Source organism: Empidonax traillii, unplaced genomic scaffold (assembly GCF_003031625.1).
Source record: "Empidonax traillii isolate 1590-97213 ecotype Southwest subspecies unplaced genomic scaffold, ASM303162v1 scaffold1110:size201231, whole genome shotgun sequence".
Lineage (NCBI taxonomy): Eukaryota > Metazoa > Chordata > Aves > Passeriformes > Tyrannidae > Empidonax > Empidonax traillii.
This window is the reverse complement of record NW_020956303.1, coordinates 164,144-177,604: the sequence shown is the minus strand read 5'-3', so window position 1 is coordinate 177,604 and position 13,461 is coordinate 164,144. Positions and strand designations below refer to the sequence as shown.

The window sequence follows — 13,461 nt, the reverse complement described above, 5'->3', positions numbered from 1 at the left end:
TCCCTTTCCCAGTGTCCCCAGTCCCATCCCAGTTTCTCTGTGTCCTCTCTCCTTGGCAGCAGCCATTGGAGAAGATAGAAGAGGCATCCTGTAGGACAGCGAGGACAGAGTGAGTGAGCAGAGGAGTGGCCTCAGGCTGGAGAGGGGCAAGAGAAAGGCTATGTGGGCAAAGGGACCTCCCTGTTTTCACCGGGTAAGCTGCAAGAATTGGAATATAATTAAGATGCATTTGCTGTGCATCCATATGGATAGGTTGCAAGTACAGGGGAAAAGTCTCACCTTAGAATGGTGACATGAAATCTCCTTCTATTAACCATCACGCATTTGTTAGTACATAAAATATATTTAATGAAAACCAAAACATCAAACAGTAGATCGATCAAGTTGTGCCCTGGCTGCTGCAGGTGCCTGACTGCACTCGATGAACAGAAGGTGTCACTGGGGACCAGCAAGTACTCTGGATGCTAATGCTGTCAGAGCTCAAAATCTAAGCTTTAAACAGATAGATCTGAAGAATTTGCAGGAAAAGGAACTGCTATCTGGTTCCTTCAGCATCAGGAAGCCACAGTGGCAGATGGCCAAACTGCAGTCGGCTGCAAGATCTTTAACTCATCAGACCAACAGTTACTGCAGAAAGAAAAATAAAAATCTATCAGAGGAAGTTGTTCACAGATAAAAGTCCTCATGCATGGTTCCATGCAAGTTTCTTTATGCTGTTCCTTCGGTTTTAACTCCATTACAAGTGATTCCAAACTTTCTGTTTCTGAAGGTCTCATTCATTCGGGTTGCTTCTCCTCTGGCATTTCATCCGCATGTCCTGCATAAAGTTTCTGAAGGCTGGTTCTTCATGACTCTCCTCAGTCACTGGGGGAAAAAACGACAGTTCAGCACTATTTCAGTACTTGTTCTACTTGTATTACTGAAAAAAAACCACAATCAGGATAGCCAAAGCAACATAGAAAGTCTATTTGGTCTTCAACCACATGACAGGGCAAAGGAAATAGGTAATCCTACCTATCAATGGAACAGGGAAAGAATAAAGATTAAGTCTGTGAGCTATATAAGAGAAAAATCACACTGTAAGAACTTAGAAGACTGCTCCAAGACCACAGTCACAACAGAAGGGAAGAGAGCCAGGGGCAGAAACTGTGGGGCCAAAAAGATGATGAACACATCTGTGTATCAGTCAGGTTCAGAGGTCACTGCATGCCCCAAGCCTAAAAAGTTCTCTGGTTTATGTGTGTTATGCACCTATTAATTACTTGATTAGAAAATTTACAATTGAACTTTCACAAAGGTTATAGAGTGATATCCCTGGACTGATCATTGCAGCTGAGCTTCTGCTACAGACTGAATGTTTGCTTGTTTTCTAGGCTCTCCTTACAGTCCGTCCAGGTAATGAAATACAGAGGGGATTTCTTGACTAGACAGGCAGCTTTTAGACCTCATTCCCTTACCTTCGTGGTCAATGTCATCAGTATCACTCTCCCTCTCTTCTTGCTCTTCATCGAGAGTTCCTCGTGTTAGTATTAGCTCAGAGGGACCCATTGCAGAAGCATCATCAGGTCCTTGAAGGGAACAGAAACGGTTGTACACAAACTTGCTAAAGGTAAGGAAGTGTGTGCACCGACAACTTCTATCTGCATATAAACACAGCAATTAACACTGTGGATCCCAGACATAGGAGAGACTCCATCAGCAAATACTCGCCTCGTGCAGCCAACAGCAGAGCTTTCTCATATTCTGACTGTTTCACCTTTTCTAAAGTATTTCATTATTTCTAGTAGGTCCACTGCTTTAGCTACACAGCAGGGCTTTTTCCAAACCTGTGACTGACACAGGAAGACCTAAGCATGACCAATCCCACGAAAACTAAAGCCCCACTCCTCTAACATGGAGCTGCTTTCACACTTCTGCTATGAGGATGAAGAAACACTGCATTACTTCACAAGGCAAACTCTTCAGAAAACTTCTGCAGTAAACTTTATCATCCTGGTGAGGTACCTGCCAGTGTGCCGCCCTGCACACACACACTGCCCATGTCCTTCCACAAGTGTTCCAGCTGCTCTCTCTTTTGTTTATTTTGAGCTTCCTCCTGTAGATAAAGATTTACATGTGGATTTTGAGAACATTTAAAACATGAGTAGAAGAGAAACCTCACCCAAACCCAGCAGTCTGTCCCCTAGTCAGAGAGCAGAAGTCACTACGCAGGTCTTACATTTCAACTAAGGTTACACAGAACTTTTGACTAAGCATGGAAAGCAACCTCCAAGTATGGTGGAATTCTAGGACATTTTCAGCAGCGCCAGGAAGCCTGTGTAGCTGTGCCTGCAGAGATCTGTTATTTGGACAGCCAGGACTCAAGGTGAGCAGAGCTACTGATTTTGGCACTGCAATTCAGCCTTTGTTACTAAGTCAAACTAGTACTCTTCACTGCTGCAGGAAGATACAAGGTATAGTCCCAACAAATCACTCTAGAAATTTATTTTTAAGAACTCTCTATCCATCTGAATGGAAGACACAATCTTATTTCCCAATCGTTTTCTCACAATTAGCTCAAATATTAGCACTAAAACAGTGAATAACATCTGTTTTACGAAATCTTTATGTTTGTAAAGATATGCTCCACCACATCTAGAGGAAAAAAGGCAAATGGTGGACTCCTTCAGGACAGGAGTTTTCCCGCAATGAGTATGACTAATAAATGAAATGTTAGACCCTCTCAACATAAAAGCAATTGTATGCATAAAAGTGACCCCAAGATACACTGTTCAGGTGTACAGTGGCTAAAAACACTTACCAGCGTTTTTCTCAGGCGCTCGTATTCTGGACGATACTCTCTGAAAAAGTAAATAAAGAGAGTGCATTCAGTTTGAAAAACACATGATTAGTATTACATAAGGATTATCTTGGAGGCTTCTTTCTACCCCCAAAAAAGTTTTCTCTAGGCTTTCAGGTTTGAGAGACAGATCAGAAAGACTAACAGTACTTTTTCCCCATATTTGGATTCTGAAACCAATGGATGCAAAATAAATGAACATACTTCATTAAAACAGCAACAATTCAAACCTTGGTATGGAATTACAAGAAAAAAATTACTTCACAGATCTGCTGGCACAGATAGTTTTTACTTTTTCACAGAACAGCACAAAAATTCATCTCTGAATTTTCCTTTTTACTGCTGCTTTTTATGCTGATACTAGAAATGTTAAACTACCTTGGCTATGGAAACTGTACAATCCTTCAAATCAAAGGAGCACACTCACGAATCAGTATCTTCAGGAAGTGGTCACTGGGTCAGGGACCAAAAGTTATCCCCTTACCTCTCATATTCATCTACAGCTTTAGAAAGCTGGATAAAAAACTCATCCAGTCCTGTGCCAAGCACTGCAGAAACACCAACCACCTGTAAAAGAAAACACACCAGAACTAGAGAGTAACTGAGCCAGGTTTTTAACACAGAAAAGAAACCAAAATAAAAACAAACAAACAATTCCCCACAACAACAACAAAAAATCAACACCACAAAAAACCCCACCACGAACAAATAACAACTAATCTAAACCTAACAATACCCATTTAATCAGCACAGTGGCCTAAGAGTGTGCAGTAACACTTCTGCTTCTGTCCATCCTGCTTTCAAATTCTTCCTCTACTTGCTGTTAATGTTTGTTACTTCTGTTTTTGGTTGTTGGTGATTTTCTGTTTGGTGAGTTGTTGGGGTATTTTGGGGGGTGTTTCTTTGGGGAAGGAAGCTTGTTTAGTATTTTTTAACACTACAGGGCAATTCAAAAGAAAGGTCAAGTCTTTCTGCTGTTTACTTGTTTATTGTTAACAACCCAAGTTCTCACTCTGCATCTAGGGTTATAAGTGGTTAGCAAGTATCAGTGTACTAGAATTAAAGAGCAAAACTGACAATAAGAACTGACCTTCTGGCTCTAGAATTGTCTTAATGCTTTTTATTTAGCCAAAGCATGTTTAAAAGGTCCCCAGAACAGCAAGAGATGGAGAATTTAATCAGTTGCTATAATTCAAAATGCACATCTACTTTCTAATTTGAACTTATCTATTATTACGTTTCAGGCCATTTGTTCTGCTTGTGTTAAATCAATTATCTAAAAATACCTTTAATTAAGACTATTACCAGCCAGAATCATACATCCTCTTTCTTTTTCGTATGCAAGACAGTTTCAACTACTGAATTCCAAATGGAAGACCTGTCCCAACACAGCCTTGCATCTGATCATTAACACAGTAAATATGCAGACAGCTCTCCAAAGGATTTTAAGCATTAGGGCTAAGCACTGTGCCAATATATATAAATATTTATACTTTCCCTGCACTTAAGTACAAGCTGCCTTTTACTCTGTAATCCTCTTCATATGACCTGCTCTCCATCCAGTGCTCTAACAGTTCTGACAGGCACATAACTATGACCTGATCAGCAAATAAGGAACAGGAAGTACGTAAGTTCTGTATATGGGACCACTACAATCCCTTTTGAAATTCTGTATATTGTTCCACACAGAACACTTAGAATATTTTACAATAGTTTTGGCTAAACTATCATTATCCAAATGAACGGAATCAATTCGTCCTTGTAATATCCACACAGTCAAGAAGGTTTGCTTTTTCTTTAGTAAAAGCTGATGACAAACAATCAGCTAAAACCTGTAGCACAGACTATAGGATCAGTGTTTTCAGAGCAACAATTAATTTGTCCTCTCAAAACCTGGTTGAGTGGAAGAACAATCTTCTTCTTGCACAAGCAAATATAAAGGGTGTTTTTGTTCCTTTAATTGTTTTTGAGATTCTTTCCCTTCTTCCTATGTAGTAAATTGCCCAACTGGTACTTGACACTTCCAGAACAAGGAAAATTACCTCAGATGGGAAATGTTGCAGCAAAGAACACTGCCTCTTACCAGCCTATCTTAGCCTTCACCTCACGATTAATCACAGTTCAATATTAAATTATTTGGGCTGCCACTCGGTGTGACAAGCCACTACAGTTATTGAATGTTCAAATCAGCAAATCCTCAACACGGGTCATCAACAGATTACAGTTCAAAAGGGCAGTGCAAAGTCCCTTTACAGAAGGACAGAATGGTGGGGCTTGGACAATACCTCTGGAGATCATCTAGTCCAGTCTCTCCTGCTCAAAAAGCAGGATTAGGTAGAACAGGTTGCTCACGACTTTGCCTGAGCAAAAGTGTTTTAAGCATCTCCAAGGATGGAGACTCCACAATTTCTATGCACCATCTGTTGCAGTGTAGAATTGGTAAAATTAATTTTTTTTTCTCTTCTGTTTAAACATAGTTTCCTGTATTTCACCTTGTTTCTATTACCTCTTATCCTTTCCCCATGCACCAGTGAACAGAGTCTGCCGCTCGCCTTCCTTACACCCTCCCACTAGGCATTTATACTCATCAAAAATATTCTCCTTGAACTTTCTGTTCTCCAGGTTTTTATGAGAGGTAATAAAAAAGGAAGACTTTTACCTTCAGTGAACTGTAAAATTCATCCAACACTAAACTCATAGAACGAGTCAGGTTACTGACATAGGAGGTCTCTTGATTCAGGGCATCCTGAAAAGTCTCAAAGTCCTGCATCCATTCCACTGCAAAGCTGTGGTCAATTATGTCAGTCTGGAAGGAGAAGGGAAAATATTCAGAAATAATAATCTTACCCTTAGGCTGTTAAGTGGACAAATACTTAAAAAAAAATCCATGTTAAATTTATTTTTGAAATGTTGATCTTTTAAAAATATTCAGCTCTGGTCTGAAGTTTTGCAAGTTCACTTTTTATCCAATCAACTATGTGAATACAGGAAGAGAAGACAAACAACCACTACTCCAGGTTTAGGAAGGAAACAGTTGTTTAAGGAAACAAGTGCAAGTCTAAAGCCTCCTATGGTTTTACTGGAAAGGGGCATCCAAAAATTGCATACTGTACAATGAAATTTAAGGTGTAAATAGTAGATCATATGACTGAGGCCAGACAAGAACAACCCTCATTGAAGATCCCAAGCTTTCCTGATTGCCCAGGGGCCAGGAGAGCGAGGGCCACTTCCACGCTGGGTAACAGCCCACGGGATCTTTATGAAAGTGAGCTGTGTTCTGGCCCAAAGAAGTTATAATCTAAACTCAGTGCAAGACAACTGACACAAACAGGTGAGATGGTTCCGCAATTTTACATGGATTCATATGAAAACAGTCTATTACAGAGTTTCATAAACATCTTGCTATGTGCATATCCACTCTTAGCACAATATGAGGTGCCTGAAACTCTGATATATTTCATTTCCCTCACCAATGGGAAGGAGGAAGATAAACTATTACCTAGCATTACTCAAGAGATTTGAGACAGAATTGAATCCACCAAGGGTCAAAGCCTGACTACTTAGAGTTACCTTGATTAAATTCTGTAAATAAAATTAAATCCCCTCTACAGATGACTCTTTTTTCCCTCTCCAAATCTTAAAATTCTTTATGTCTACGGGTTTGTCACTGCACGTATATCCCAGTTCCCTGGGATTCTTCCATTCTTATCAAGAGTCAATTTTAAAAAGTTAAATTTAATTAAATTTCGTTAAAAATTCTTCCAATGCTATTGGCTTTACTTTTTAGCAAAGGCTAAACCTGAGATCAAAATGAAGTTTAAAATTATGAATCCTAAGCCTCAGGCCTACCTTTCCTTACACACACAGTGCCACTTCTTTTAGTCTTCCAAAAAGTGTATTTTCTTAAGAGAGAATTGTTTTCCTACTCCATGCCTTTTTCTACAGGAAAAAAAAAAAAAAGCTAGACAGCTTATTCTAATATTACTGTCTCGAGTTAGAAAGAAAACAGAGTAAAAAAACTTGCTCAGTAAGCAAGCAGATACCAAATATATGGGTCACTGGGCGGATGGGTGGAGTTGGAGCACAGCAGACACCGATCCTACTCGGCTAGTGTGAGGAAAAATATCCCAGTCAAGGCATGGCATATGTGTGTGCACACACAAAGCTTGCTTAGTTGGGGATACAAACACAAAGGATGCCTGTGGGGAGCAGTAACTCGTACCAAAAATCTAATGGGATTCTTTTAATATCTGAAATTATTATGTTTAAATATATAGCTGTTAAGCTCAAAAGCATTAAGGTTACAAGTTCCTTACACAACACTGGATGTGTATCCTTAGACTAGGTATCTGCTCTCTAGCAAATACTGCACCAAACACCTTTTTTAAGTTTTGCCTGCTACAACAGGTGGGACTCCTCAGTCAAAACAGGCAGGTGTTACACCATTCCCACTGTGAGTCATTAGCCTGCTGTTGAGTGGAAATAATAATGAAGATAAATATTCTAGGGAAACAGGGAACATAAGAGTAGATTCTGTCATGACCTTACCCTTTTTTTATAGAGTTACCTTTCCCCATAATCCAGGCTTAAGCTGCAAAACATGTTTCAAATTGTTAGCACCCTTTCTGACTTGAATATCTGGGTGCAACTGCCCATCCCTGATTATTCTTGTTCATTTGGATACCAGATTAAAGACCCTTTTTAGATTCAGTTATCAGCCTGCAGCTCCCTCCCAGTCTCTCTTTTCTAGAAAAATCTATTATTGTGGTAAGACAAAGACACCGCAGCAAAGAAGCTAAACAGAACAATGTCCCATGAGGACACAGAAACCAAAGCTTTAACTTACTTTGTTCATGACTACAATGAAAGGTAGCTTTGTCTTGTACAGGATACTGGGGGGAGACACAAAATAAAAGTTTAATTTAAAACTTCCTAGAATAGAAAGCAACTTAAACATAAGGCAGACAATACTTGTGCAAAACTGAATACATTTGACTTCAAAAGATAATTACTTTTCTTCTGCACCAAATAGAACGTAATTTTCCCCCAGGTCCTGCTTACAATCGTTGAACAAAATATTCTCCTCCAAGATGTAAGATATAAAATCTCCTACACATCCAGTTGAGTTTGGTTACCATTTTCTATGATGCTAAGACCACAGTTTTTAACTCTCTGTGCATTTTGCATTTGACTCAAACCTTAGGTTCTGAGAGATTATTTGTGAACTGAGCAATGAACTCAAATAACACACAACATCTATAAAGCAAAATTACCTTGACACGTGAGCTCACATATTCATTTCACTGTATATATTCTATGATCCTTTGCTCAAACTAATGTCAGAAAATGCAATACGTAGTAAGATACAGTTTGCACACTCCTTTCACAGTGATACAGCTCTTGACCTTGGTACAAGGTTTGGGAGGTTTTGTTGAAAACAACATTTACCATGAATTATGACAGCTCTAGCTATGTTGATGGTTCCATAGGTATTTAGTCTCCGGTGAATGACATCAAAGAAAACAGATAAATTCATGTACGAAGGAGAAGACAATAAATCAAGAGCTCCATGCTATGCTGAACTCCAAGCTAATCTTGAAGAATTGCTTAAAAGTATCAACAACATTAAAAAAAAATACTATGTATTTACAAGAAGGAGCTTAAACTAGCCTATCTTGATTCATCTTAGATAACTGGTTTTATAAGCAATAGGCAATATGTTAGACCTAATATAACCAGCCTTCCTCACGCTAAGGTCTCATGGATTATTTAATGCTTTCAGTGGAAGTTTTGACCCAATGGCCTCCAGATGTCCATTGGCACCTAAATTATTCTGCTTCTCCAATGGGAAAACCACTAAGAGAATAACCAAACCAGCAGACTAAGTGGATATGAGGCATCCAGGTACACTCGCAAGCACAAATCCAACTATACCCTGGGCTGCATCAAAGCCAGTGTGGGCAACAGGGCGAGGAAGATGATTCTCCCTTTGTACTCTGCTCTCATCCCACCCGGAGCACTGCGTCCACCTCTGGGAACCACAGTAGATATGAACCTGTCAGAGTGGGCCCAGAGGAGGTCATGAAAACCATCAAAGAACTAGAAGGCTTCTCCTATGGAGACAGGCCAGAGAGTTGGGGTTGCTCGGCCTCGAGAAGACTTCAGGGAAGTTTTACTGCAGCTTTCCAGGAAACAAAGGGGTTTATAAGAAAAATGAAGAGAGACTTTTTACCAAGGTTTGTAGTGATAGGACAAGGGATAATGGTTTTAAACTGAAAGGGACATACTGACAAAATTTTTCACGATGATAGTGCAGAGATATTAGAGCACACTGCACAGGGAAGCTGAGGTTGCCTCATCCCTGGAAGTGTTCAAGGCCAGGCTGAGTGGGACTTGGAGCAACCTGGGATAGTGGAAGGTATCCCTGCCCACAGAAGAGAGGGTGCCCTTTAAAGGTCCCTTTCAAACCAAATCGTTCTATGATTCCCCTCCAAAATAACTACCAAAGAGACACAGCAGTCAGAGCAGATGGACTGCACTTCCAGCTTTTCCTACCTGCAGGCATACAGCATGTTGGACATAAAAGTGATAGGGTTAGTACTGCGAGAGGTGTCCATCACATAGACAACAACCGAAGGAAAAGAAGAAGCCTGGGAACCCAAAGAAAAAGACAGTTTAATTAGGAGTACACTGATCAATAGCCAGGTCATTCACACAGCTTCACTGTTCAGTCATGCAAGAAGCACTTACCAAGGCCTCAGTTATGATGGTTCCTGATGCTGACCAGGTGAATACCTCAATTTGCCCTGGTGTGTCAATAATAACATACCTGGTAAGAAGTCACCCCAAACAACAACAAGGGAAAATTAGTTAAGCACAGGGGCCTGTTCTGACTAGATTACCACCGGCATTCAATAGCAAATTACATAACTATTCTGTTGCAGACAGAAAAGCTTCTCCCAAACAGTGATGACACTTATGGGCACGCCTGAAAGTTTCCTGTGAGAAATTTGTAATTAAGAAGCATGTACTATCTTGAGTTGAAGGCATCTTCAGAAGAACTAATTGCTGCCTATTTGAACAGTATGTGACAGAAAATGACAGTCTAAAGGAAGACAAGAAAAGCAGAACTCTAATCAGCAGACTTTTCTTTGATCTATCCAAAGAAAGTCTAGTTTATCTGTTCTAATTCTATGCCCTTTTCTACACAAAACTTATACCAAGGCTGAAAAAAACAACTAGAAAACGTGGAGAGAAGCTTTTTAGAATTTCACATTATTTTCCCACGCTTATCCCAGAAAAGCAGAACTTGGTAGAATGTACTCACTTGGATGCATTTTGTCTTTTTTCAATAAACTTCATCACCTGATTGAGAAAGCAGAGTATACTTGGTATCTAGGCTCACAACAGGAAACCTTCATTTCATAACAGAAACTACATTAACTTGCACAGCTGCAGGTGTGTATCAAAACGTTAAAGTCTTTAAGCTTCTCAGAGAGTGAGAATGAGCTACTAAGGAAGGGTGAAAAATGCTCAGATCCTGCACAGGTCAAAGACAACCTTGATTTTGTCTGTGTTCTAGTACCTGGCTAAAGAAATGGTAGAACAACGGCAGTTGTTCCTTGCCTTTTCACTAAGAGATTTTCTAGGTACGTGACAACAGTCCCCACCCCAGAGCTGCTTTACTGTTATACTTTAGGAGGGCTGTCATTTATCAAACTGAAATTAGGAAAACTTAACCTGTTTCCAGAAGTGAGCTTCCCTACTTCAAAACCAGAGCATTCATATGAAAGATTTTATAGTGAACTTGGTGCAACAGTCCTATACAAAGACTAAAGAATGTTCTGTACATGTGACTGCTGAATTTTACTTTTAAAAAAAAGCTGAAAAACTGAAATCTCTCAAATGAAAGCTAATGTATTCTGACTGCATTGTTAGATGCAGGGTTCTGTAAGGAGAATAACTCCCCAGAAATATTAGAAGGCTAACCCTCTGAGACTCCAGACAGACAAAGCTGCACTGTCATCATAGGTGCCCAGCACAGATCATAGGAATAGCACACAGAAACAACCTTGTACCTGGTCAAATCTTGTAGCAAAGAGATTGAGAGAGGTCACTATTCCACCATTTGGGCCTAGCCCATATCTGATGCTTCATTTAGGAAAGCAGATGGTTATGCAGACCCCAGAGGGCTTCTTTTTCAACTCTGACAACACCTGGCCATGTGCAATGCACACTGGATACCTTGAAGCAAGACACAAAACCCCCTACTAAAAAATTAAATCTTCTAAGTGATGCAGCATAACAAATACAAAGTGTCTCTCTCTTACCCAAACAGGTGTCATTTACAGAAGGAAAAGGGGCTACATGGTTTCCCCTTGGCATTTTTGGTTTAACTGTGCAAGAACCAGCACTGACTCATCTGTACACACCGAGTTATCAATCATTACTCTCAATATCCAGACATGAGGCCAGACCCTCCTTAGGCCCTATTTAATGAAATATCAAAACTCCAGTAATGGTTAACAGACACAGTGAAACAAATAATGCACCTACATATCAATTAGAAACTTATATTTAGGATGTTTGGCTGGTAACCCCAAATCAAACAACAGCCAAAATCAAGAATCCTATTCCTCACCACCTTTATTCTTGTCTAAAATACTAAACTTAAGAGTCATACTTGTAAGTCAAATCCAAGGACTGGGTTTTGTCTCCATCTGCACAAGCTATTACTTAGGAGACCAAGTTGCTCCGCAGCCCTCTGGAAGTGCAGTCGCTCTAGTGTAATGTTACTGCACTACAGTCATCGACCCTCTGTGAACAAGAGCCAATGTTCCAATGTCTCTGAGATTCAGAGAGACAACAGTGCTTTGATTACAGTCAGAATAGATGAATAGGAATGTCCATATTTGCTAATAACATATAAAATGTGTCTAGTTAGAACATGGGAAAAGGCTGCTGGCTTCCACAAAAAAAATAAACAATACAAGTTCTCTGAAGGAACAAAAAAGAAAAAAAAAAGAAAAAAAGAAAATAAAAAAGGAAAAATATGTGGGCAGAGTACCTATTATTTGTAAAAACTTACTGTTAGGCAGAATAATTTTTAGCACAGGAGAAAATGACCTAAGGAGTATTAAATCTTGTTAAACACACGTTCCTAATGTCACATGCAAGAAACAGTCAAAACCTTCTGATCTTCACGCAACATTCTGCATTACTGCAACCCCCTCCACCTCCTGAGATGGTTCTGTGCAGGGCCCAGAGTGAGACTCCATGATGCTTGTGGGTCCCTTCCAATTTGGCAGATTCTGTGACTCTGTGATTCATCGCAGTGTGCATATAACAGACTATTTTCACAAAACTTGAGATTTCAAATATCATTATTTAGACACAAAAAGGATACTGTTTCATGACTTCTTTGTACTTCACAGTGTCCCTGATATCTAAGGGAGAAAGACACATAAGCAGTTTTCCAAACTCCAACTGGTCACCATCAGCTAACAAAGCACACCTATCTATCCACATTACTAGAAATCCAGCACTGGAACGGATATTCCAGTTATTACTCTGACATCAGTGAAACAACTTGCGTACTCACACAGCTTTTCTTAGCCTCTGGAGAGGCAGGCTGGCATACTTCACAAAATGTAATACACAGGATTGTGACAAAACTAGTGATTGGTATGCCCAGTGGAATAGCTAAACATAAGCTTTATTCTATTACTAAGATATTTTCCCTCAAATTTGTGTCTGTTAAAGTGCTTTAAAGCTGTTAGTTGGTAGCATATATGGCTACCACTATTGTGGATGTAGGGAACCGGATCAAATCTGCTAATACTTTCATCACTGACAAAGAAAAAAACCTCCAGAACCCAAACACATCAAATCAGAGCAGATGATGTAAAAAACCATACAAAAGTGAAGGAAGAATGCCTTTAATTCTAAAAATTCCCATGTTAAAGACTGTTTCAAGAAAGAAGTTAACATTAAAGGAAAAAAAAAAAAAGCCCACAACCAAAAAAACCACCACCATCTTTTTGTGTTAAAACTTGGAACGTCTTAAGGGCAACCCAGCCACACAGCTCACGTACCCGCCCCCGGTCCCTGGCACAGGAGCCAGTTCTGCCGCTATTGATGGCACTTGCTCTGTCTCGGAGGACTCCAGGCACACGCCGCCCCTCTGGCCAGGCCCACCCGCCCCCGCCCGGCCGGGCCCAGTGCTCACCTATGTTGGCGGGGAAGGGCAGGTCGTGCACGGCGGGGTCCAGATTGATCACGTACGGAGGGCAGCGCTGCCCGTGCAGGTGGGCGGCCAGGCACTGCGGGAACACGGGAGGTGTCAGGCCCGGCTGGGCAGACCCAGGGGCCGCCGACAGCTCCCCGCAGTCCTCCCCCACCCCACCCCGCCCCGTCCCTCACCTGCACGAAGGTGGTTTTCCCGGAGCCGGCCATGCCCAGCACTAGCACACACACGGGGCTTCCCTCCGGACCTCCCGGTGCCGCCGCCATCTTCCCAGCTCCCACGTGTGCTTCCGGGGCGGGGGGCAGTCGCGCTGCGGCCGTGACGCGCGGCCCCGACTGTGGGCCTGCCGGCGCCGCGCACCCTGCGCGGTCCCGCG

The 13,461-nt window shown here is 41.0% G+C and overlaps 1 protein-coding gene across 6 annotated transcripts; it reads right to left on the bottom strand.

Annotated features, from left to right (window-relative positions):
• Positions 1-221: 221 nt before the first annotated feature.
• GPN1 (GPN-loop GTPase 1) lies at positions 222-13,387 on the bottom strand. 6 transcript variants are annotated; one of them, XM_027905000.1, is made up of 15 exons: positions 13,262-13,387; positions 13,068-13,161; positions 12,246-12,285; positions 10,918-10,984; positions 10,167-10,204; positions 9,590-9,668; positions 9,395-9,489; positions 7,686-7,731; positions 5,499-5,645; positions 3,324-3,406; positions 2,801-2,840; positions 2,005-2,122; positions 1,458-1,568; positions 755-864; positions 232-627 (listed from the first exon to the last, which is right to left on the bottom strand). In XM_027905000.1, the coding sequence occupies exons 1-14, from the start codon at positions 13,349-13,351 to the stop codon at positions 773-775; spliced, it is 1,140 nt and encodes a 379-aa protein (XP_027760801.1). In that variant the 5' UTR covers positions 13,352-13,387; the 3' UTR covers positions 232-627; positions 755-772. The 6 variants fall into 6 exon arrangements, with proteins under 6 accessions (XP_027760799.1, XP_027760800.1, XP_027760801.1 ...); XM_027904996.1 differs by having other exon boundaries at positions 234-627; positions 2,005-2,095; positions 13,262-13,386; XM_027904998.1 differs by lacking the exon at positions 1,458-1,568 and having other exon boundaries at positions 222-627.
• Between the last annotated feature and the right edge of the window lie 74 nt (positions 13,388-13,461).

Coding starts and splice junctions, on each gene's coding strand:
- GPN1 (XM_027905000.1), bottom strand. CDS start 13,351: ATGGCGGCGGCACCGGGAGGTCCGGAGGGAAGCCCCGTGTGTGTGCTA. Junction 10,205..10,917: donor TTGCTACAAGATTTGACCAG/GTACAAGGTTGT, acceptor TTTCTCAATCAG/GTGATGAAGTTTATTGAAAA. Junction 2,123..2,800: donor AGCGCCTGAGAAAAACGCTG/GTAAGTGTTTTT, acceptor AAATGTTCTCAA/AATCCACATGTAAATCTTTA.